This window comes from Hemitrygon akajei, chromosome 1 (genome assembly GCF_048418815.1).
Source record: "Hemitrygon akajei chromosome 1, sHemAka1.3, whole genome shotgun sequence".
NCBI lineage: Eukaryota > Metazoa > Chordata > Chondrichthyes > Myliobatiformes > Dasyatidae > Hemitrygon > Hemitrygon akajei.
In genome coordinates this window covers 71,130,581-71,156,639 of record NC_133124.1, presented here as the reverse complement: position 1 = coordinate 71,156,639, position 26,059 = coordinate 71,130,581, and the positions used below count along the sequence as shown (strand labels likewise).

The 26,059-nt window shown below is 42.3% G+C and overlaps 2 protein-coding genes across 3 annotated transcripts in view; one reads left to right on the top strand and one right to left on the bottom strand.

The window, feature by feature from the left end:
• npc1 (Niemann-Pick disease, type C1) overlaps positions 1 to 15,624 on the top strand; it is a 49,687-nt gene extending 34,063 nt beyond the window's left edge. The window contains exons 21-25 of the mRNA XM_073045443.1: positions 7,615 to 7,815; positions 9,317 to 9,548; positions 9,958 to 10,071; positions 10,494 to 10,656; positions 15,238 to 15,624. Of these exons, the coding sequence (XP_072901544.1) occupies positions 7,615 to 7,815; positions 9,317 to 9,548; positions 9,958 to 10,071; positions 10,494 to 10,656; positions 15,238 to 15,317 (790 nt within the window). The 3' untranslated portion in view covers positions 15,318 to 15,624. The remainder of the gene's footprint in view (positions 1 to 7,614; positions 7,816 to 9,316; positions 9,549 to 9,957; positions 10,072 to 10,493; positions 10,657 to 15,237) is intronic.
• The window catches only part of rmc1 (regulator of MON1-CCZ1), a 74,106-nt gene continuing 63,617 nt past the window's right edge, over positions 15,571 to 26,059 (bottom strand). The window contains exons 16-20 of one of the 2 annotated variants that reach the window (XM_073045455.1): positions 22,590 to 22,670; positions 22,401 to 22,505; positions 20,956 to 21,024; positions 20,016 to 20,241; positions 15,571 to 15,722 (exon numbers count right to left, since the gene is read on the bottom strand). In XM_073045455.1, the coding sequence (XP_072901556.1) occupies positions 15,643 to 15,722; positions 20,016 to 20,241; positions 20,956 to 21,024; positions 22,401 to 22,505; positions 22,590 to 22,670 (561 nt within the window). In that variant the 3' untranslated portion in view covers positions 15,571 to 15,642. The remainder of the gene's footprint in view (positions 15,723 to 20,015; positions 20,242 to 20,955; positions 21,025 to 22,400; positions 22,506 to 22,589; positions 22,671 to 26,059) is intronic. The other variant, XM_073045464.1, reaches the window with a different exon arrangement.

Genomic DNA, 26,059 nt, shown 5'->3' with positions numbered 1-26,059 from the left:
AGAAGTTACTAAATTGAGCAAGCAAAGAAGAAATAGCAGGAATAGATCTTTCAGGATCAGATATATATAATAACAAATCATCTGCATATAATGATACCTTATACATCGTCTCCCCGCGGGTAATACCTAAAATATTGGGTGATTCACGAATAGCTATAGCCAAGGGTTCCAAAGCAATGTCAAATAATAAAGGGCTTAAAGGACAACCTTGCCTTGTACCCCGAAATAGTTGAAAAAAAGGGGATCTTTGATTATTAGTGAAAACCGAAGCTAAAGGTTTCTGATATATTAATTTAATCCATGATATAAATTTTGAACTAAAATTAAAATGTTGCAAAGTATTAAATAAATATGACCATTCGACTCTATCAAATGCTTTTTCGGCATCTAAGGAGATGACACATTCTGGGATTTTAGATGAAGAAGTATAAGCAATATTAATTAATTTTCTAATATTAAAAGATGAATAACGATTTTTAATAAATCCAGTCTGATCCTCAGAAATAATCCGAGGCAATATATTTTCTAATCTAACAGCCAGGATTTTACTAAAAATCTTAAAGTCCATATTCAGCAAAGATATAGGCCGATAAGATGCACATTCAGTGGGATCTTTATCTTTTTTAAGAATTAAAGAAATAGAAGCTTCATAAAAAGATTGTGGTAGTTTACCTATACTTAATGCATCTTTAAAAATTTTACAAAGCCAAGGAGAAAGTATAGAAGAAAAGGATTTAAAAAATTCTGCAGAAAAACCATCTGGGCCCGAAGCTTTACCCGAGTTCATTAAGAAAATGGCCTTTTCTATTTCAGACTCCGTAATAGGTGTATCCAAAATTACACTATCCTCAGCAGTTACTTTTGGAATATTCAATTTCCTTAAAAATTCACTCATTATAGAAGAGTCTTTAGTACATTCTGATTGATATAAAGAATTATAAAAATCTTGAAAGGCTGTATTTATCTCTTTGTGATCAATCGTCAGAGTACCATCTTGTTTACGAATCTTAGTAATTTGTCGCTTATCCGAAACAATTTTCAATTGGTTAGCTAGTAATTTACCAGACTTATCTCCATATGTATAAAATTGAGCTTTCGATTTAATTAACTGACTTTCAATCGAAGAGGTTAACAATAAACTATGCTCCATTTGAAGTTCCACCCTTTCTTTATAAAGTTCTTTACTAGGGGTCAATGCATAAATCTTATCAATTGCCTTAATTTTATCAACTAATGTTGATATTTTAGAGTTAGTTCGTTTCCTAACTCCGGCAGAATATGAAATAATCTGTCCACGAATATATGCCTTAAAAGTATCCCAGAGAGTTCCACTAGAGATGTCTGCTGTGGAATTTATTGAGAAAAACAAATCAATTTGCTGTTTAATAAAGTTAATAAAGTCAGAGTCCTGCAGTAAAACAGAATTAAACCTCCAACTTTTAGTACTAATATGTGAATCCGTCACCTTAATAGATAACTTCAAAGGTGCATGATCAGATATAACAATAGAGTCGTATTTGCAATCCATGACATCTGTAAGGAAGTGCTGATCAATGAAAAAGTAGTCAATCCTTGAGTAATTATGATGCACATGGGAAAAGTATGAGAACTCTTTATCATTAGGGTGTAGAAAACGCCAGATTTCACAGATAGCTGAATCAATCATGAAAGAATTAATAAGAGAAGCCGATTTGTTCGGAAAAGTTTGAATGGGTTTGGATCTATCCATCAAAGGGTTTAAACAACAATTGAAATCCCCGCCCATTATCAATCTGTATTGATTCAAATTAGGAAAGGATGTAAATAAACATTTAAAAAATTCAGGACAGTCAGTATTTGGAGCATAAACATTAACTAAAACAACTTTTTGATTTAAAAAGCAACCCAGTAACAAGCAAAAATCTACCTTGCGGGTCTGAAATTGTTTCATAATGTATAAAAGCAGTTGATGAGTCTATAAAAATAGAAACACCTCTCACTTTGGCTTGCGAATTTGAGTGATACTGTTGGCCCTTCCAAAACCTAAACAACCTCTGACTATCCACCTTCCTAACATGAGTCTCTTGTACAAAAATAACATTCGCATTCATTCTATGGAATACTTTGAATACTTTTTTCCGTTTAATCGGATGATTTAAACCATTAGTATTCCAAGAAACAAAGTTAATAGTCTTATCCATATTGACAATATATATTACAGTTAACATATAGGTTTAAAAGAAAAGTGAACTCATGAACTCGGAAGGGGAAAGTAAGTTCAAAGGGAAGCCGGAAGTCACAGCACCGCAGCCATTTTAGTAGTTTCATATAAGCCCATGAAGTAAAACTAAGCAAAAAGCAAGCAAAAAAAAGAAAAATCTCCCTCCCACCACCCTCAAAACCCCAGGAAAAAAGCCAAACAGAGGCAAGCGAGCGATCTAATACTAAAATTACCCCCTTGTCTCAAGACGGCAACTCAGACGTAACAAAGTTTAAAAAAAAATACAAACAACCCACATTATAAAAAAAAGGGTTGATATAGGAAAAATTAAAATATAAAATTAGTGTTATAAATGTATATTATCAAAAGGGTTAAAAAAATTAAAACAATAAGTGAAGGTTTAACACTTTCGAACAGATCAAAACAGTTATGACGCTACAGACACTGGAGTCTGTCGGGAAGAAGAAACGCCATTTTATTCTTCCAAATCTTAATATTCAAATGCTAAAAATATAAAAAAAGAGCGTATATCGATTAAAAAAAAGAAAAAAAAAATAACCCTAATAGGTCATCTTCAACATTAATCGGTTAGTAATATATAAAAATATGAAATCGGAATAAACCCGGTAGAAAAAAGAGAGCTTTAATCGTATATAAGAAATATATATGAACCGTATCAAAAAAGAACCCAAACGTCAATCTATACCAGATCCAAATCTATAGGCTAGATTACATTGATCAGCCCGATCAAATGTCATTGTTCCAGGAAACCTTGAGCATCCGCTGGCGATTTAAACAGCCGAAAAGATCCATCTTGAAGGGTGACTCTCAGGTGTGCTGGAAACAGCAACGCTTGCTTGTAGCCTTTCTGGTGAAAATTCGACATAACCGATCTGAAAGCCAGCCTAGCCCGTAGTACTTCGGGGCTATAGTCCTCCAGAATGCGAAAATTAAAATTTTGATAGGTTATCATACCTTTTTTACGAGCCGCACGAATCAGTCGTTCTTTGATGTGAGGATAATGGATCCTGAGAATTATGTGCCGTGGTTTCAGACTTGAATCTGCCCGATATCTAGAGACTCTGTGAGCCCGATCGATTAATGGGGGGTTATCCAGGACATCTTCGCCCAGGACATCCACTAGAAATTTGGAGAAGAAAACGGTCAGATCACCGCTTTCAAATTTTTCCGGGATTCCAATTAACCGAAGATTTTGTCTTCGAGAACGATTTTCCAAATCAGTAATTTTAGCTTTATAGCATTCCATCTGTTGGGTCGTCGAAGTTTGCTCTTCTTGCATTTTTTCGATTATACGATCCTTCTTACGAGCAGCTTCTTCAAGAGCCAAAATGCTTGCTTGTTGTTCATTTGATTCCCGTGAAAAGGTCAGGAACTTTTCTTCGAGTGATCTCAAACGATTGTCATACTGTGCAAATCTTCCAAGTAATTTTTTCTCCAATTCATCAAATCTAGCGTCTATAAACTTCACAACAACTTCTAAAGTTAACGGTTCTTTCGTCTGTTTCGGTTCTTTTGCTCTAGACATTTCAGCGGGTTGAGAGTAATTCAAATAGTTTTTTAAAAAATTCTATATGTTTAGACCCCTTTAAAATAAGTTTAAGGGGTGTTTGTAGGTTAAAAAAAACGTAAAAGGTTTGGAGCAAAGCCTAGATGCGGTTTACTCCATGAGCGCCATCTTGAGACCCCCAGGATCCATTTCCAACAGCTGCATGTGCAGTTGCTTGGAAGAAAAATTTACTTAGTGATACAGGGAAGAGAAGAAATGGCCCTTCAGGGCCTTCGAACCATGCTGCTCCTGAAAAGGGAGGAGGTCCTGAATGAGAAGTGAGGTGATCCTTAAAACAGACTACAGTGAGTCAGGAAGGAAATTGGGAAGCAGGACCACAAAGGTAGTAATCTCAGGATTACTATCTGTGCCACGTGACAGTGAGTATAGGGATAGTGAGGTGGAAGATAAATACATAGCTGAGGGATTGGAGCAGGGGGCAGAGATTCAGATTTCTGGATCTTGGGGCAGGTGTGACCTGTACAAAAAGAACGGGTTGCACTTGAATCCCAAGGGGACCAATACCCTGGCGGGGAGGTTTTCTAAGACTATTGGGGAGAGTTTAAACTAGAATTGCTGCAGGGTTAGGAACCAAACTGAAGAGACTGAGGAAGAGGCGCTTGGTTCACAAATAGAGAAAGCTTGGAGACAGTGCGAGAGGGAGGTTAGGCAGGTGATAGAGAATGGACACGCTCAGACTGATGGTTTGAAGTATGTCTATTTTAATGCAAGGGTTATTTTGAACAAAGTGGATGAGCTTAGAGCATGGATCAGTACTTGGAGCTATGATATTGTGGCCATTACAGAAACTTGGATGGCTCATAGAGTGCCAGACTTCAGATGTTTCAGGAGGTGGGGGCATGGCACTGCTGTTCAGAGATAGTGTCACAGCTGCAGAAAAGGAGGATGTCATGGAGGGATTGTTTATGGTGTCTCTGTGGGTGGAAGTTAGGAATAGGAAGGGGTCAATAACTCTACAGGGTGTTTTTTTTAATATATATAGACCACCCAATAGTAACAGGGACCTTGAGGAACAGATAGGGAGACAGATTCTGGAAAGGTGTAAGAATAACTGGGTTGTCATGGTGGGAGATTTTAATTTCCCAAATATTGATTGGCATCTCCCTAGAACAAGGGTTTTAGATGGGCTTGAGTTTGTTAGGTGTATTCAGGAAGGTTTCTTGACACAATATGCAGATAAGCCTACAAGAGAGGCTGTACTTGATCTGCTGTTGGGAAATGAACCTGGTCAGGTGTCAGATCTCTCAGTGGGAGGCCATTTTGGAGATAGTGATCACAATTCTATCTCCGTTACCATAACATTGGAAAGGGATAGGAACAGACTAGTTAGGGAAGTGTTTAATTGTAGTAAGGGGAAATATGAGGCTATCAGGCAGGAACTTGGAAGGGAAATGTACGGCAGAAATGTGGCAACTGTTTAAGGGATATTTGCATTGAGTTCTGCATAGGTTCCCCCCCCCCCCCCCCCCCCGATCTGTACAGGAGCCGTGGTGTACAAGGGCAGGTGTAAATCTAGTCAAGAAGGAAAGAAGAGCTTACGAAAGGTTAAAAAAAAAGCAGGTAATGATAAAGACCTAGAAAATTATAAGGCTAGCAGGAAGGAGCTTAAGAAAGAAATTAGGAGAGCCAGAAGGGGCCATGAGAAGGCCTTGGCAGACAGGATTAAAGAAAACCCCAAGGCAATCTACAAATATGTGAAGAGCAAGAGGAAAAGACGTAAGGGAATAGGACTAATCAAGTGTGACAGTGGAAAAGTGTGTATGGAACTGGAGGAGATAGCAGAGGTGCTTAATGCATTGTTTGCTTCAGTATTCACTACGGAAAAGTATCGTGGTGATTGTAGGGATTACTTACAGCAGACTGAAAAGCTTGAGCATGTAGATATTAAGAAAGAGTATGTGCTGGAGCTTTTGGAAAGCATCAAGTTGGATAAGTCACCAGAACCAGACGAGATGTACCCCAGGCTACTGTGGGAGGCAAGGGAGGAGATTGCTGAGCCTGTGGCGATGATCTTTGCATCATTAATCTCCCTTAAGAAAGGGAGATAGCCCAGGAAATTGTAAACCAGTGAGTCTTTCTTCAGTGGTTGGTAAATTGATGGAGTAAATCCTGAGAAGCAGGATTTATGAACATTTGGAGAGGTATAATATGGTTAGGAATAGTCAGCATGGCTGTGTCAAAGGCAGGTCGTGGCTTACGAGCTTGATTGAATTTTTTGGTTGTGACTAAACACATTGATGAAGGTAGAGTAGTAGATGTAGTGTATATGGATTTCAGCAAGGCATTTGATAAGGTACCCCATGCAAGTCTTATTGAGAAAGTAAGGAGGCATGGGATTCAAGGGGACATTGCTTCATGGATCCAGAACTGGCTTATCCACAGAAGGCAAAGAGTGGTTGTAGACAGGTCATATTCTGCATGGAGGTGGGTAACCAGTGGTGTTCCTCAGGGATCTGTTCTGGGACCCCTTCTCTTGGTGATTTTTATAAATGACCTGGATGAGGAAGTGGAAGGATGGTAAGTAAATTTGCTGATAAACAAAGGTTGGGGGTGTTGTGGATGGTTTGGAGGGCTGTCAGAGGTTACAGCAGGACATCAATAGGATGCAAAACTGGGCTGAGAAGTGGCAGCTGGGGTTCAACCTATAATTATGAAGTGGTTCATTTTGGTAGGTCAAATATGATGGCAGAATATAGTATTAATGGTAAGGCTCTTGGCAGTGTGGAGGATCAGCGGGATCTTGGGGTCAAAGCAGCTGCGCAGTTTGATTCTGGTTAAGAAGGCATACGGTTTATTGACCTTCATCAATCTTGGAATTGAGTTTAGGAGCCAAGACGTAATGTTGCAGCTGTATAGGACCCTGGTCAGACTCCACTTGGGAGTATTGTGCTCATTTCTGGTTGCCTCACTAAAGGAAGGATGTGGAAACCATAGAAAGGGTGCAGAGGAGATTTACAATAATGTTGCCTGGATTGGGCAGCATGCCCTATGAGAATAGGTTGAGTAAACTCAGCCTTTTCTCCTTTTAGTGACAGAGGCCGAGAGGTGACCTGATAGAAGTGTATAAGATGATGAGAGGTATTGATCATGTGGTTAGTCAGAGGCTTTTCCCAGGGCTGAAATGGCTAGCATGAGAGGGCACAGTTTTAAGGTGCTTGGAAGTAGGTACAGAGCAGATATCGGGTAAGTTTTTTACGCAGAGAGTGGTGAGTGAATGGAATGGGCTACCGGCAATGGTGGTGGAGGCAGAAATGACAGGGTCTTCTAAGAGACTCCTGGATAGGTACATGGAACTTAGAAAAAGAGGGCTCTGGGTTCTGGGTAACCCTCAGTAATTTCTAAGGCAAGGACATGTTCAGCATAGCTTTGTGGGCCAGAGGGCCTGTATGGTGCTGTAGGTTTTCTACGTTTCTAAACTCAATTAACCTGACATGATCACGGGACAATTTACAATGGCTGGTGCATGTTTAGACTGGGAGGAAACTGGAGGACCCAGAGAAAACATGTGCATTCCATGGAGGATGTACAGAGACTCCTTACAGAACAGTGCCAGAATTGAACTGTGGGCCGAGTTGCACAGGTCACTAGCAGTTTTAGGCTCCATATCCTCCTCCCTCTCCACCCAATTCTTGACTCTCGTCAGAGGCAATATTCCAGTCACATTTAATTTGTTCAGCTGTTAACACCTTTCAGTCTGATCTTCCAGAATCCTTTTCCCTTTACTAACACCACTGAAGGATTCTAGTTCTACCTGACATAGAATTAAATGTTGGAAGTAAAACAATATTTGAAAGGTGAATTGTTAACCAATGCCTCTCCTCTACAGTGGGCATGCAGCATATGGATCTGCTGTGAAGTTGACTCATAACAACACAGGTGTGGGTGCCACTTATTTTATGACATACCACACGGTGCTAAAAACATCTGCTGACTTCATTGATGCTGCAAAGATGGCTCGTGTCATTGGGCAAAACATAACTGAGTCCATGGGGATTTCGGAGAAAGGCTATCGAGTCTTTCCATACAGGTAACACATTCATATTTCCAAACCATTGTTGCCAATCTTGGAACGAAATTCGCGAAATAGATTCATAGACGGGTGCAAGGTTTCAACCCCAAGTGTCAACTGAGTTCCTCCAGCAGTTTGTTTTTGCAATGAATCTGGTCACTTTACGTATTGAACTGGGAAGGTAACTGAGCCTACCTCACCTAGAGTATAATTTGAAGTGGCAGAGCTATGGGATCTCGTGGTTGTAATGGTATACAGATTGCTTTGTGTTAGCAATTTGAGCACAAGCTGAACAGTGAATGAAAATCAAAGCGCTCTAAATTCTGTAAGTACTCACTGGATCAGATGGTATTTGTGGAGAGTGGTCATGGTTAACAGATAGCTGCTAACCCAGTGTACAGATTTTTCCAATAAGCTTTCAGTTAAATGAAGTAGGAAGAGGCTTGTATGAGGGATAAATGCTGACTAAACCACTTAAACCCACACACTGCCCCACTACTGCTTGGTGCAATCAAATGGCTTCATTCCAGTACATCTGCCTGATGATTAGTTTTACTGAAGTGATACAAAGGGCTCTATTTTCTCCATTTCATACAGAGAATGGAACAGAACAGCAGAGGAATGGGCCCTTAGCCCACCATGTCTAACTTAATTAAACTATTCCTGCGTTCATATAATCCATTCACTATCTGTTTAAATGGCTTAAATGTTGCTCTTGCACCCATCTAATCTTCTCCTTTTCACATTCCCATCCACCTGCTATCCAACTATACAATCCATGATTTGGTGTCCAGTTTACCGTGAGCCTCACACACTTGGGTATACCGAGGGAGTCAGGTACCAAGAGAGAAGTGGAAACCATGTGGTTGATCTCTGGAGACTGTACATACATCATGACCAGGATTGGGATCAGATCTGGCGTTTGGAGTCTTGTCTCATAAGCTTGCATGTAGCCTGCAATGGCAGCATACAGTATGAATGGCAAGTTTAAAAATCCAAAAACATGGCTGGAAACATTCTGTAGGCCCAGCAGTGTCTGGGAAGAGTTGATGTTTTGGGTCAAAGCCTCCAATTGGGAGAGAGATTGATGAAACTTAAGCTGCAGGCAGGGAGGGGGTTGTCTCTGGGGTAAAACCACATGGATAAACTGCATAAAAAGATTCTGATTAGAGAATGGAGTAGTTTATTTTTATTTATACAGCATGGAACAGGCCCGTTTGGTTTAACAAGCCACACCTTAGCCTAATTGCAAAACAATTTACAATGACCAATTAACTTCAAACCCATACGTCTTTGAAATAGAGCACACAAAGGAAACCCATGCATATCTCTTGATTAAACTCCTTACAGATGGCGTAGGAAGTGAACTACGAACTCAGACATCCTAAGATGTAAGAGCATTGCACCAACTGCCATGCTACTGTGGCAGTCATGTTAGTGAGATCATGAACAAAATGTAGGGGAACTTTAAAATTGCAGCAAATGTTTTCAGTAATCCTATTTCTGATTGTTTTTGCAGTGTGTTCTATGTATTTTATGAACAGTATTTCACAATTGTGCACGACACAATTTTCAATCTCTGCGTGTCGCTGGCAGCAGTTTTTATAGTGACTACGATCCTGCTGGGCTACGAGCTGTGGTCCGCAATGATGGTATGCATCACCATATCCATGATCATCACTAACATGTTTGGAGTTATGTGGCTCTGGAACATCAGCCTGAACGCAGTCTCACTTGTAAACTTGGTAATGGTAAGTGGACTCCTGACATTGAATCAATATGGGCAGAAGTCTGCATGGATGTCGTGGGCTGAAGGGTCTGTCTGCTGTGGGGTACCCCTCTGGTGTACAGCTCCAGTGTTGCACCACAACATAAATGCACAAACAGATCAAATTTACTCATCCCTTCCACATTTCATGTATGTTCAAATGAAACACTGGCCATTTGTTGCCTTTTGAACCATTTGCTGTGGTTGGTTCCTTCAACGCATTCCCCACAACTATAGTCTTGGGTTGAAATTCCAGTTAATGTATTTGTCTCTGGCCTTGAGTCCTAGTCTTTTCACTGTTATAGTCAGTAATATTGTAGATCAGTACACAGCTGGAGGTTTTAAAAGGGCAGAAATATTTCTCAAACTGATTGCCATTGTTTCTTTCCTAGTGTTGTGGTATTTCAGTTGAGTTCTGCAGCCATATAGTTCGTGCCTTTTCTGTCAGTACAAAGAAGACCAGAGTGGACCGTGCAGAGGAAGCCCTGGCAAATATGGGCAGCTCGGTAAGTAATTAAGGCATCAAATATCTTGCCTATTGGCTTAAAAAATCAAATTATTGGAATTAAATGGAGCTTGTATTAAGGCACCACAGTAGCGTACCGGTTAGTGTGACACTATTACAGCTCGGGGTGTTGGAGTTTGAAGTTCAGTCCTCTTCCTGTCAATAGAATGCATGGATTCTTTTCCTCACTGTCCAAGGACCTACTGGGTAGGTTAATTAGTCGTTGTAAATATCACATGATTGAAGTTGGGGGTTACTGGGTGGCAGGGCTTTAAAGGGTCTATTCCATGATGTCTCAAAACAAAAATTAAAATTTAATTGAACTAAATAAATAAAAATAAAAATTGGAGAATCATTTCAAAAATACATCTTTTAGAGGCTGCATCTCACATGGAATTTATTACTGTTTCCTCCACCTCCTAGGTATTCAGTGGCATCACACTGACCAAGTTTGGTGGGATTGTGGTCCTGGCATTTTCCAAATCCCAAATTTTCCAGGTCTTCTACTTCAGGATGTACTTGGCAATTGTTCTCTTGGGAGCAGCTCATGGCCTTGTATTCCTTCCAGTGTTGCTGAGTTATATCGGTAAGACTTCAAAAGATTTTATAAGAAGAAATCAAAATATGAAATACACATTGACTGAAACCCTGTGTTTGTACTGTTCACTATATTCAGCTTGTAGTGAGATTGGCATTGGTAACTCAACGGGCATTTGAACTGTAATTCATCAAAACAGCTGGATATTACTTGCTCACTGGATTAACTGGAACTGTTGTGGGTGGCACAGCTGAGAGCTGTGGCTACACAACTCTGCTGACCCAAATTTAGCCTGACCTCCAGTGATGTGTGTGTAAAGTCTACTTCTTCTATGACCCTATGTTTATCCCCACGTCCTTGGACTTGGTTAATTGGCTGCTGTAAATTCCCCCAACTGCAGATGAGGGGCAAAATCAAGAAAGCTGTTGAGAATAAGGGAAAAATGATTGGTGTAAATGAGTGCTTGGTGAAGATTCAGGTGACCACACTGACACCAACTATGAAAAACATAGAAAACCTACAGCACAATACAGGCCCTACGGCACACAAGTTTGTGCTGAACATATCCCTACCCTATAGCCCTCTATTGTTCTAAGCTCCATGTACCGATCCAAAAGTATCTTAAAAGACCCTATTGTAAACGCCTTCACCACCTTTGCCGGCAACCAATTCCACGCACTCACCACTCTCTGCGTTTATATAAAAATAAACTTAACCCTGACATCTCTGTACCTACTCCCCAGCACCTTAAACCTTTGTCCTCTTGTGGCAACCATTTCAGCCCTGGGAAAAATTCTCTATCTGCACAATCAACACCTCTATCAGGTCACCTCTCATCCTTCGTCGCTCCAAGGAGAAAAGGCCGAATTCAACCTGTTTAAGGCATGCTCCCCAATCCAGGCAACATTCTTGTAAATCTCCTCTGCACCCTTTCTATGGCTTCCACAGCCTTCCTGTAGTGAGGTGATCAGAACTGAGCACAACACTCCAAGTGGGGTCTGACCGGGGTCCTATGTAGCTGCAACATTACCTCTCGGCTCCTAAATTCAATTCCACGATTGATGAAGGCCAGTACACCATACACCTTCTTAACCACAGAGTCAACCTGCACAGCCGCTTTGAGCATCCTATGGACTCGGACCCCACGATCCCTCTGGTCCTCCACTCTGCCAAGAGTCTTACCATTAATACTATATTCTGCCATCATATTTGACTTACCAAAATGAACCACTTCACACATATCTGGGTTGAACTCCATCTGCCACTTCTCAGCCCAGTTTTGCATCCTATCAATGTCTCGCTGTAACCTCTGACAGCTCTCCACACTATTCACACCACCTCCAACCTTCGTGTCATCAGCAAACTTACTAACCCATCCCTCCACTTCCCCATCCAGGTCATTTATAATCACAAAGAGTAGGGGGTCCCAGAACAGATCCCTGAGACACTCCACTGGTGACTGACCTCCATGGAGAATATGACCTATCTAAAACCACTCTTTGCTTTCTGTGGACAAGGCAGTTCTCGATCCACAAAGCAATGTCCCCTTAGATCCCATGCCTCCTTACTTTCTCAGTAAGCCTTGCATGGGGTACCTTTTCAAATGCCTTGCTGAAATGTATATATTATATAGCCATACTGACTATTCCTAATCATATTATACCTCTCCAAATTTTCATAAATCCTCCCTCAGGATCTTCTCCATCAACTTACCAACCACTGAGGTAAGACTCACTGGTCTATAATTTCCTGGACTATCTCTACTCCCTTTCTTGAATAAAGAAACAACATTCGCAACCCTCCTGTCCTCCAGAACCTCTCCCGTCTCCATTGATGATGCAAAGATTACCACCAGAGGCTCAGCAATCTCCTCCCACAGTAGCCTGGGGTACATCTCATCTGGGCCCAGCGACTTACCCAACTTGATGCTTTCCAAAAGCTCCAGCACATCCTCTTCCTTAATATCTACATGCTCAAGCTTTTCAGTCTGCTGCAAGTCATCACTACAATCACCAAGAGCTTGTTCCGTAGTGAATACTGAAGTAAAGTATTCATTAAGTACCTCTGCTATTTCCTTCACTTCCATACACACTTTCCCACTGTCACACTTAATAGGTCCTATTCTTTCATGTCTTATCCTCCTGCTCTTCACATACGTAGAATGCTTTGGGGTTTTCCTTATCCTGCCCACCGGCTTCCCATGGCCCTTTCTGGCTCTCCTTTAAGCTCCTTCCTGTTAGCCTTATAATCTTCTAGATCTCTATCTAACATTACCTAGCTCTCTGAACCTTTTGTAAGCTTTTCTTGACCAGATTTATTACAGCCTTTGTACACCATGGTTCCTACACCCTACCATAACTTCCCTGTCTCATTGGAACATACCTATGCAGAACTTCACACAAATATTCCCTGAACATTTGCCACATTTCCTCTGTACTTTTCCTTGAGAACATCTGTTTCCAATTTAAGCTTCCAATTTCCTGCTTGATAGCTTCATATTTCCCCATCTCTCTCCAATGCTATGGTAAAGGAGATAGAAATTATGATAACTAACTCCAAAATGGCCTCCCACTGAGAGATCTGACACCTGACCAGGTTCATTTCCCAATACCAGATCAAGTACAGCCTCTCCTCTTGTAGGTTTATCTACATATTGTGTCAAGAAACCTTCCTGAACACACCTAGCAAACTCCACCCCATCTAAACCCCTTGCTCTAGGGAGATGCCAATCGATATTTGGGAAATTAAGATCTCCCATTACGACAACTCGGTTATTATTACACCTTTCCAGGATCTGTTTCCCTATCTGATATCCCTGTTACTATTGGGCGGCTTATTAAAAAAACACCCAGTAAAGTTATTGACCCCTTCCTGTTCCTAATCTCCACCCACAGAGATTCCATACACAATCCCTCCATGACATCCACCTTTTCTGCAACTGTGACACTATCTCTGATCAACAGTGCCATGCCCCCACCACTTTTACCTCCCTCCCTGTCCTTCCTGAAACATCCAAAGCCCAGCACTTGAAGTAACCATTCCTGTCCCTGAGCCACTCAAGTCTCTGTAATGGCCACCACATCATATCCCCAAGTACTTATCCACGCTCTAAGCTCATCTGTTTTGTCCACAACACTCCTTGCGTTACATCTCAAACCATCAGTCTGAGGACGTCCCTTCTCTATCACCTGCCTATCCTCCCTCACACTGTCTCTTGTCTTTCTCTATTTGAGAGCCAGATGCCTCTTCCCCAGTCTCTTCAGTTTGGCACCTGAGAACATTTCTATCACCTATAAACCTTTGATTTCTGTCCACACAAGCAGTCCTCACATGACCTTCATCCTCCTCCACCTCACCATCTGCTCTAACACACTGGTTCTCCTCCCCCTGCAAATCTAGTTTAAACCCCCCGGAGCAGCACTAGCTAACCTACCCACAAGGATGTTAGTCCCATCCAGTTCAGGTGAAACCATCCTGTCGCAACAGGTCCCACCTTCCCCGGAATAAAGTCCAATTGTCCAGAAACAAGAAGCCCTCCCTCCACAATCTCCTCAGCCATGTATTTAGTTGCATTATCTTCCTATTCTAGCCTCACTAGCACGTGGCACGGGGTGCAGTCCTGAGATTGCAACCCTGGAGGTGCTGTCCTTCAACTTTGCACCTAACTCCTTAAACTTTCTTTGCAAGACCACTTCCTCCTTCCTATCCATGTCATTGGTCCCTACATGGACCACGACATCTGGCTGCTCACCCTCCGTCCTGAGAATACTGAGAACTCAATCTGAGATATCGCAGACCCTTGCACCAGGGAGGCAACAGACCATCCGAGATTCTTGATCTCTCCCACAGAACCTCTTAGCCGTCACCCTAACTATTGAATCCCCATCACTCCTGCTTGCCTCTTTTCCCTCCTTCCCTTCTGAGCTGAAGGTCCAATCCCAGTGCCAGAGATGTGACCACTACAACTTGTCCCTGGTAGGTCGTCCCCACTAACAGTATCCAAAATAGTACATTTATTGTTGATGGGAATGGCCACAAGGGTGCTCTTCCTGTCTATTCCCCTTCCCTCTCCTGACAGTCACCCAGCTACCTGCCTCCTGACTATCTCCCTGAAACTCCTGTCTGTCTCTGCCTCACGAATGATCCGAAGTTCATCCGGCTCCAACTCCCTACCTCGGTTTGTCAGGAGCTGCAGCTGGATGGACCTTTTCAGGTGTAGTCATCAGGGACAATTGTGCTGTCCCCAACTTCCCACATCTTGCATACAGAGCACTCGACTGCCCTAACTGCTGCCTCCATTACCTACTTCTAAGTTAATTAAATTAATTAAAGGAACTTACCCGGCCTTACCTCACTTGGAGCAAGCTCGTCCTCAGCCTCGAGTCAAAGCTCCACTCTACCCTGAGCCACTCCCACACTGGCTGCTCCTCTTCAGTTACCCCTCCTTTTATTTGTCCCTGCCAATTACCTCACGAGCCCTTTGCTCCTCTTCCTGCTGCAACGGTTTCTGGATCACACTTCTCAACCTTTGGATAAATTCAAGTATGTGGATAACTTCAGACTTTGTAAATGATTGCAGTGAGTAATTAGGAGAATGTTTAGTAATTTTTTTCTTTTGGTTTTGTTTAGGACCACCTATGAACAAAGGAAAAATTTCAGTTCTACACAATCAGTACAAGGATACAGAACGGGAAAGATTGTTGAAATAACCTCTGAGCATCAGCAGCTTTTGAATAAGGACCTTGTAAATCCTGATGGATTCTGAACTTTGCAGTTTAATGCAGAATATCTTGGTCTTCTGAACTCAGGAAATTTAGTTTGTCACTGCACAGACAACTATTTATTCATGTTCCCGTATTTCCAGTTTTGCTGGCTGGTCATTATAATATAAGCTCTTCCAGTTGACAACTTTAAGTGAATGACACTGGAGAGTGGCACTAATGAATTTTAATACATACCAAATTGTATAGCTAATTTTTATGATCTTTATTTAATAAAGTTAAACATTCAATAGTACACTGCCTAGTCCCAAGCTCACACAGTCAAGCTTGTCAGAAGTGCTTGTTCTCCAAAAAGACTTTTGAAATGGGCAATGTGTTCTTCACAATGTTCGCCTGAAACATAAAGGAAATCAGTGCTACTAATTGTCCTCCCATTTGTGAAAGACTGACAGCATTAAAATCACTTTAGTGGGGTTGGGGGGAATAAAGATAATAAACTGATGCCTATTTCTCAGGCCTGGAAACTATTTCCCCCGAGGTCTACCATAACTTGGGAGATGGGAGAGAAATGCTACTGCCCGCTTTAGAAGGATAAGCTAATCAACTTCCCTCCCAGACCAACAGCAGTGAAGTCTCTCAAGTCTCCCCATTCCTCTCTCAGGCCTCCAGTACTGTAAAAAGGCCCCATGCAAACTTGAGGAACCTGTCTGGGCCGAATGCAGCCTTTCAACTTGGAAATCAACAACTTCAGGAAAGTTGATTTGTCTGCATCAGTTATCCATCTGTGCTGTTGGATGGTTTGTTTTCCTCTGGAAGTGGAGGAGATCCCAGCCTGACCTGAGTACATCTTCCACTTCTGAATTACACAACTCCTGTACGTTGTCTAAAGAGTCACAAGCCAGAATGCTGGAATTGTTTAATAAACAATTGCTGGAGGGACTTGGCATGTTTGAGCAACCTGTATTTTTTTTTGGAGAAAAGAGTGGGCCTGTAATCATTTTGGCTTGAAACCCTGCATCAGGATTTTGTTTCCCATGGCTATAAGATTCCCACTGCTATCTTGACTATACCTGTGACCACCATCTCCTGTAAAAATGCCATTCCTTTACTTTGACTATCACGTTTCCAAAACATCTAATATCCTCCAAATGCACCCACATCTCCATTTCCTGGATATCTGCACTCCTCCCATCCTCCCACTGTTTAACAGGGTTAGAGTTCCTCTTGTCCTCACCTACCTCTCCAAGAGCCTCTGCATCCAACACATCATTTTCCACAACTTCCATCTTCATCAGGACCCTACCATCAAGCACTTGACTTTGCAGGAGGGATTTCTGCAGGTCTGCTCCTTCTGATTCCCTTGTCCATTCACCCCTCCCACTAATCTCCTTCCTGGCACTTATCCCTGTAAGTGCAGAAGTGCTGCACCTGCCTATTCATCTCTCCATTCAAGCCCCAAACAGTACTTCCAAGTAAGGTAAACCTTCACTTGTGAATCTGTTGAGTTGCAGTGTTCCCAATGCGACCTCCTCTACACTGGTGAGACCTGACATAGACTGGGGGACCACTTTGAGCACCTCAACTCCATCCACAAAGTGGAATTTCCCAGTGGCCTACCATTTCAATTCCTACCCCTCCATTACTGTTCTGACATGTAGGTCCAAACCCTCCTCTTCTGCTGCGAAGATTGGAGAAACAACATCTCATTTGGTTTGAGTAACCTGCAACCTGATGGCATGAACATGGGTTTCTCCATATTCTATTAAATGTTTCCCCACCCCCTTCCCTCTTCTCCTCCTCACCTGCTTATCACCTCTCCCAGTGCCCCTTCTCTTTCCCTTTCTTCCATGATCCATCAGGTCCCGCTCCACCCCAAGCCCCTTGCCTTTTCCACTTAACAGCTTCCTTCATCTCTCTTTTTTTGGGCATTAAAACAATTGAAGTTTTAAGAAATCATCAGTCATGATCCAATTAGAATGGGGTCAAGTGGCCTTATTATGTTCTAGATACGCCCACAGTATGCTCTAATTCCATAGGTCAATAGCACAGCTCAGTTTGGAGGTCCTTTCCCTTATTTAGCATTCCTCTGTACTATAGTTTCTTACAGCATGTGGCCAAGTGGTTAAGGCATTCGTCTAGTTATGTGAAGGTCGCTAGTTTGAGCCTTGGCTGAGGCTGCGTGTGTCCTTGAGCAAGGCACTTAACCACACATTGCTCTGCAATGACACCGGTGCCAAGCTGTATGGGTCCTAATGCCCTTCCCTTGGACAACATTGGTGGCGTAGAGAGGGGAGACTTGCAGCTTGGGCAGCTGCCAGTCTCCCATAAAAAAAAACCTTGCCCAGGCTTGCGCCCTGGAAACTTTCCAAGGTGCAAATCCATGGTCTATCGAGACTAACGGAGGCCTACTACTACTAGTTTATGTACTATGGACATGTGGTCGATGTTTAAAGATCTCTTGCAGGAAGTTAGGGATAAATTTGTCCCAGTGAGGAAGATAAAGAATGGTAGGGTGAAGGAACCATGGGTGACAAGTGAAGTGGAAAATCTAGTCAGGTGGAAGAAGGCAGCATACATGAGGTTTAGGAAGCAAGGATCAGATGGGTCTATTGAGGAATATAGGGTAGCAAGAAAGGAGCTTAAGAAGGGGCTAAGAAGAGCAAGAAGGGGGCATGAGAAGGCCTTGGCGAGTAGGGTAAAGGAAAACCCCAAGGCATTCTTCAATTATGTGAAGAACAAAAGGATGACGAGTGAAGGTAGGACCAATTAGAGATAAAAGTGGGAAGATGTGCCTGGAGGCTGTGGAAGTGAGCGAGGTCCTCAATGAATACTTCTCTTCGGTATTCACCACTGAGAGGGAACTTGATGACGGTAAGGACAATATGAGTGAGGTTGATGTTCTGGAGCATGTTGATATTAACGGAGAGGAGGTGTTGGAGTTGTTAAAATACATTAGGACTGTTAAGTCCCCGGGGCCTGACGGAATATTCCCCAGGCTGCTCCATGAGGCAAGGGAAGAGATTGCTGAACCTCTGGCTAGGATCTTTATGTCCTCGTTGTCCACAGGAATGGTTCCGGAGGATTGGAGGGAGGCGAATGTTGTCTCCTTGTTCAAAAAAAAGGTAGTAGGGATAGTCCAGGTAATTATAGACCAGTGTCTGTGGTGAGAAAGCTGTTGGAAAAGATTCTTAGAGATAGGATCTATAGGCATTTAGAGAATCATGGTCTGATCAGGGACAGTCAGCATGGTTTTGTGAAGAGCAGATTGTGCCTAACAAGCCTGATAGATTTCTTTGAGGAGGTGACCAGGCATATAGATGAGGGTTGTGCAGTGGATGTGATCTACGTGGATTTTAGTAAGGCATTTGACAAGGTTCCACACGGTAGGCTTATTCAGAAAGTCAGAAGGCATGGGATCCAGGGAAGTTTGGCCAGGTGGATTCAGAATTGGCTTGCCTGCAGAAGGCAGAGGGTCGTGGTGGAGGGAGTACATTCAGATTGGAGGGTTGTGACTAGTGGTGTCCCACAAGGATCTGTTCTGGGACCTCTACTTTTTGTGATTTTTATTAACGACCTGGATGTGGGGGTAGAAGGGTGGGTTGGCAAGTTTGCAGACGACACAAAGGTTGGTGGTGCTGTAGATAGTGTAGAGGATTGTTGAAGATTGCAGATAGACATTGATAGGATGCAGAAGTGGCAGATGGAGTTCAACCCGGAGAAGTGTGAGGTAGTACACTTTGGAAGGACAAACTCCAAGGCAGAGTACAAAGTAAATGGCAGGATACTTGGTAGTGTGGAGGAGCAGCGGGATCTGGGGGTACATGTCCACAGGTAGATAGGGTAGTTAAGAAAGCTTATGGGGCGTTAGCTTTCATAAGTCGAGGGATAGAGTTTAAGAGACGCGATGTAATGATGCAGCTCTATAAAACTCTAGTTAGGCCACACTTGGGAGTACTGTGTCCAGTTCTGGTCGCCTCACTATAGGAAGGATGTGGAAGCATTGGAAAGGGTACAGAGGAGATTTACCAGGATGCTGCCTGGTTTAGAGAGTATAGATTATGATCAGAGATTAAGGGAGCTTGGGCTTTACTCTTTGGAGAGAAGGAGGATGAGAGGAGACATGATAGAGGTGTACAAGATATTAAGAGGAATAGACAGAGTAGACAGCCAGTGCCTCTTCCCCAGGGCACCACTGCTCAGTATAAGAGGACATGGCTTTAAGGTAAGGGGAGGGAAGTTCAAGGGGGATACAAGAGGAAGGTTTTTCACTCAGAGAGTGGTTGGTGCGTAGAATGCACTGGCTGAGTCAGTGGTGGAGGCAGATACACTAGTGAAGTTTAAGAGACTACTAGACAGGTATATGGAGGAATTTAAGGTGGGGGGTTATATGGGAGGCAGGGTTTGAGGGTTGGCACAACATTGTGGGCCGAAGGGCCTGTAATGTGCTGTACTATTCTATGTTCTCGTTTCTTACAATACAACCACCCACTGGAGAAAATCACAATGCTTGGAACAATTAATTGAAAATAACTGCTGTAAATTTAAAACAAAGTGCTGGAACTACTCAACAGATCAGGCTTCAGAACCTGACCACCTGCGTATTTCCAGCACTTGGTTATAGATTAAAGTCCCATTTTTTAAGTATTACCACACCACCAGCTGGAAGCAGGTAGAGTTGGTGCTCACCTGGAGTGAAGTGTGAACTTCCACGTAACCTTTGATTCCTCTGCTCGAAGAACCTGAAGGTGGTGTAGAACACCAGTGCATCTCCAGTCTGCTTGGCTGCATCCAGGAACTTACGCGCTGAGATGTTGTCATGGCTGCCAACACTGCGAATAAATCTGAGCGCCCCCAGTACTTGATGTTTGGAGAGCAACACTTCCACAATCTCATCATTGGCTGTGGAGAGCCGCTGCAAAAAAATGAAAGCAGAGTCAGTCACACTTCAATGTACTTCCAGCTTGCTGCCTTGATTTCTACATTAAGAGTTATTGCTTTTGAAAATCTGTATAGTATCCTGAACATCTGTTTCCAGGTCTTAGAAGACCCTACCACAATTTAATGTCCAATACCCTATAAACTCGAGAGTCTGAGCTTTACAATACAGAACAAATCAGGGACTGTGTTAATGGTCCTGCTAGTAGTAGTTACTGTTCCTGCCCAGCAGTCAAGCTCTGTGTCAGGGGGAATATCACACTAGTGATTGGTTTCATTATGGACTTAAGTTCCACAGAGGTGAATTCAGTCTCAAGAAGTGCTGCTTTGTCGATGTTCAATGGTGTGAAGGTCTGCTCAGGAACAGGCCCTTTGGCCCATGATGTGCTAAACTAAACCAGGACTACCTGGCTACACAAAGTTCCTATCCTTCCATTCACTGCAGGTTCTCGTGCCCATCTTACAGTCGCTTAAATCTGATAGTAACCCCACTCAGCATTTAATGCACACTGTCTAGTACTTGACAATTTCCACCCTGGAGAATAAATACTGTCCATCTACCTATGCCTCTTAATTTCATAAACTTCTTTCAGTTCTTGCCTCATCCTCCTTTGCTTCGGGGAAAACAGACCCAGCCTCTCCATTCTCTCCTTATAACAAGCCCCCCAGACCTGCAAAACAACTCACCTACCTTCAGCATGTCCAGGGACAATTGATGTGCAGGGGCATAAGTGCTCTCCAATGACAGGAGTAGACAGGCCTGAAAGACAAAGTATTTTTTATTGTAATTTTTTGTCATGTACTGTACCGGTACAGAGGCAGTTCACCAGGATGCTGCCTGGATTATAGAGCATATCTTATGAGGATAGGGCTTTTCTGTTTGAAGTGAGGAAGGATGAACAGTGACTTAATAGGTGTATAAAAGCTGTAGCTAGTGGACAACCAGTGTGTTTTTTTTTGCTGGGTGGCAACAACTAATATGGAAGAGCATAATTTTAAGGTGAATGAAAGAAAGTATAGGCAGGATATTGAGGTTTTTTTAAAAAAGAGTGGTGGGTGTGTGGAACATGCTGCCAGTGTTAGTCATTGAGGCAAATACATTACGGACATTTAACAGTCTCTTAGATGGCCATCCATTTTTTTTCTTTCATTCATGTGTTTATGTGGGAGGGAAAGGTTAGATTGATCTCGGAGAAGCTTAAAAGGTCGATACAACATTGTGGGCTGAGGAGCCTGCACTGGGCTGTACTGTTCTATACACTACCACAAAATAGTGAATTTCACAACATGCATCAGTGATAATAAACTTGTGATTCTGAGTTGGCAAGTCTGTCAACGACACAGAAGCAGGTCATATTGTGGGTAGCGAGGAATCCTGACTAAGGCTACATACAGCAGGGACAGGACATTTGCAATAAATGGCGGGGTGCTAAATAATATTGGATACCCAAGTCCCTCTGTTTAAGCTGTTAGATCCATGATAATGTCAACTCAGTGGCAACACAAATAGAAAGGGTGATGAAGGTATGTGGCATGTTTGCCCTCAGAGCTGAATGCACAGAATGGAAAAGTTGGGAACATAATGTTGAAACTTTACAAGCCACGTGTTATATCACATGGAGTAAAGGTGTGCATTGATTAGAGGATTTTAGTTATGAGGAGAGATTGGACAGGCTGGGCCTGTTGTGCCTGGAGCAAAGACTGGGATGTGACCCAATGGGAGGAATGTGTTGGTGATGGGCAGAGGACTGGGGGAGACAGTAGGTGATGGGGTTGGGATTGTGAGGAAGGAAATGTGGGAGAGAACCAGGGTGAACGAGCAAGGGCCAGTGAGATAGTCAGTGACACATGAGCTACGTAAAATCAGAACTAGGCCTTGGTCTACAGAGAATTATGTAGCCATTATCTTGCTATAGTGCTTCTTGTGGGTGCCTGGACACACTCAGGTTGAGGGTTTCAATGTTACAACAGTGTTGAAAAAGCTCCAGCACAAGAAGCAAAACTACCACCACTTACTCCAATTCTTGTGCAATATGGCACAGTCAGAACTCGACATTAAAGCATACAAAAACACAAAGTTATTGTAATTTAATCAACTGATGATTCATCGTTAGCTGGATGAACTGGATAACTCACCAGAGGCTTCGAATCACTGAGTACATGATACTGTAGAAACTGATGCAGCATGTAGAACAGGCTGTGCTGGACAAGGGTTTTTATCACTAATTCATACAGGTAATGCTGCAATTAAATAGAAAATTGTAAAGTAAGCAAAGCATCTAAGTGCAAAATAATCAAGAGTTTTTCCACTAAAGGAACAGTTACCTGGACTGTGATCTGGTATTGATTGAGAGACCGGATGTATTCCATCAAAACTGCACTAATAAACTTGTGAGGAAGGTCCTGCTAAAATTCACAAGGTTAAGCAGTGTCAGAACACAAGTAATGCAATTAAACCATTAGATGCAACACTCTGAATCTTAGCTAACATGATGAATCTAACCAGCAGCAACTCCAGGATTACAATCTGATAAAAACTGAAGCTGAGTTATAAAAGGTGGATTGGCCTGGATTTTATGATACCGAGCAAGATTATTGAAGCTTTATAAGGCATTAGTCACACTTCATGGAGTACTGTGAGCAGTTTTGACAAGGGAACTTGCCAAATTCCTATTTAAGTAGTGTGTTGAAAATACAGAGTTTAGATTTGTAAGTCTCTAAGGTACTACTCTATATTACACAACTAGGTAGTTTTTTTTTCATGTGTCCACAGCTTGCTGTATAAAGAAATGCTTTCTGATGTTGGTCTAAAATTTCTCTTTAACCAATCACCACCCATGGCCCCATGTCCTTGTTGATGGATTAAGTTTGAAGTAGCAGCTGGCATCTTTCAATCTTCCTTCATAGCTCAAACTCTACAGACCTGGAATAGGTCAAGTCACCCTTCTCTGAACTTTCTCCAGTGCCTTCACTTCCCTCACAGAATATGGACACCAACACTGTACTCAAGGTGTGGCCTCACAAGTGCATTATACAGCTCAAGAAGAACATCTCTAGACTTGAACTCCACTGAGCACATTATATAGCCCAACATTCTATTAGCCTTCCTAATCGCTTCTGTGCATTATCTAGGTGTTTGCTGATAGTGATGAGTTCACCTGGACATACAGTGCACTTTCTAACCCAAGACGCCCCATTGTATATTTATATCTAATATTTCTACTTCCTATATGTAATATTTTATATTTACTTGCATTAAATTTCATCTCCTATTTATCTGTCCACATCTGGATTTGTTTAGATCTAACTGTATTGATTCTGCTGCCTAAATGTTATCAACCTGTCCCCCTAATTTTGTGTGATCTACAAACTTTACTAGTTTATTAGTTATGTGCTTATCCAAATCATTAATGTAAATTAGAAACAGCAGGAGCCCGAAACTGATCCCTACAGAACCCCACTTTTAACATCTTCTCGGTGTGAAAACGATCCTCTCACCATAACTCATTTTGTTTTTGAGCCAATTCTGCACACTTTACCCTGAATGTCATTTGATTATTAACCTCTTGTGGGGTACCTTATCCATTATCTAAGAAGAGATGTGCTGACATTGGAGAGGGTCCAAAAGAAGCAAGAATTATTCTATGAATGAAAGGATTAATGTATGAGGAGCATTTCATAGCTCTGGGCCTGTACTTGCTGGAGTTCAGTGAATAACATGGGGAGCTCACTGAAAGCTGTCAATGTGGAAAGGCCTAGATAGGATGGATGTGGAGAGGATGCTTCCTATACTGGGGGAATCTTGGACCACAGGTCACAGCCTCAGAATATATGTACATTTAGAACACAGGAGGGTGAGGAGGAATTTCTTTAGCCAGAAAGTGGTGACACTGTGGAATTCAATGAACCATACAGCCATGGAGGCCAAGTCGTTGGGTATATTTAAAATGGAGGTCAATAGGTTCTGGATTAATAAGGGCGTCAAAAGGTATGGGGAGATGGCAGGAGAATGGGATGAGAGAACTAATAAATTAGCCATGATGGAATGGTGGTGCAGACTCGATAGGCTGAATGGGCTAATACTACTCTTGTGTGTTATGGTCTTATGGAGTTGGGTAACATTGATTTCCACAGGGAAAGAATTACAGAACAGGTTCTGTAATTGTGGTCTATGATCCCCATGGGGTGTACAAAGAGATTCAGGGAGGGTTAGTGGGACAGTGAGGGGAATAAAGTGGGGCCAGTATGGGATGAATGTGCTCCTATGTCTTATGGCCTTACTATTGCGGTGTAAATGGGACAGCAATTTCCAGTATCCACAGACTGTATTTTTACTCTCAGTAGTAACTTTATTAGGGACACATGCTCATTAATCCAATTATCTTATTAGCCAACCATATATATGGCAGCAACTCAATGCACAAAAGCATCGTCAAGAGGTTCAATTGTTGTTCAGGCCAAACATCAAAATGGGTAAGAAATGTGATCTAAGTGACTTTGACTATCGAATTATTGGTACCAGACCGAGTATCACAAAAACTGCTAAACCCCTGGGATTTTCATGCACAAGTCTCGAGAGTTCATAAAGAATGGTGCAAAAAGCAAAACATTGTTCTGTGGGCAAAAATGCCTTGCCAATGAGAGGAACCTTGGTGACAGGCTGCTTACAAAACTTCTAAATATACCTCTTTTGAATTACTCTCGCTGTAATCTGCAGCCTGTAATTTCCCTTTAAGCAATGCACTTTTAAACCGTATTAATGAACTAGCAATTTTACAATCTTCTGAAATACTCAGCAGACTTAACTTTCAGGCATGCAAGTACAGCCTCTAAGCAGACAAAGGTGCATTGCAATAGCCAGAAGACAGGATGGAGGGGAGGATTCCGAGCCAGACTAAAAATCAGAAGAATGAGACTCCCTATAGATCCCATCTTGTTAGCAAAGGTACAATCACTGGAGAACACGACTGAGGACCCAAGCACAAGATTGCTGTAATGGCGGGAAATGAGGAATTGCTGTGTTCTTTGTTTCACTGAGTCATGGCTCATTCCAGACACACCAGATGCATCAGTAAGACCGAAAGACACAGGATAGATTTAACTGCTGTTTCAGAGAAGGCAAAAGGTTGAGGTCTGTGTTTAATAATAAGCTCCAGTGCTCAGACACTTTTGTCGTAACACAGAAACACAGAAAACCTATAGCACAATACAGGCCCCTCAGCCCACAATGCTGTGCTGAACATGTACTTACTTCAGAAATTACCTAGAGTTACCCATTGCCCTCTATTTTTCTAAGCTCCATGTACCTATCCAGGAGTCTCTTAAAAGACCCTATCATATCTGCCTCCACCACCATTGCTGGCAGCCCATTCCACGCACTCACCACTCTCTGCGTAAAAAAACTTAACCCAACACCTCCTCTATACCTACTTCTAAGCACCTTAAAACTGTGTCCTCTTGTGTCGTACTCTTGTTCATCTTGGAACATCTAACAATTAAGTACCAACCGTTCTACTTACCAAGAGAGTTCTCCATGATCCCAACTGCAGTTTCCATAACACCAAAAGCTGATATAGATCAGGCACTTGAGATACTGAATGCCACCATCACCATACAAGAAACAGTCCACCCAGACGTAGTTCAAATCATAGTTGGGGGGCTTGTTTGAAGAAATCCCTGGCCAATTATCAGCATATAACCTGCGCACCAGGGGTCTCCAACACACCAGACCACTGCTATACTACGATAAGGAATGCCTATCATTCCATGCCTGGACTGCATTTTGTCCTTCTATC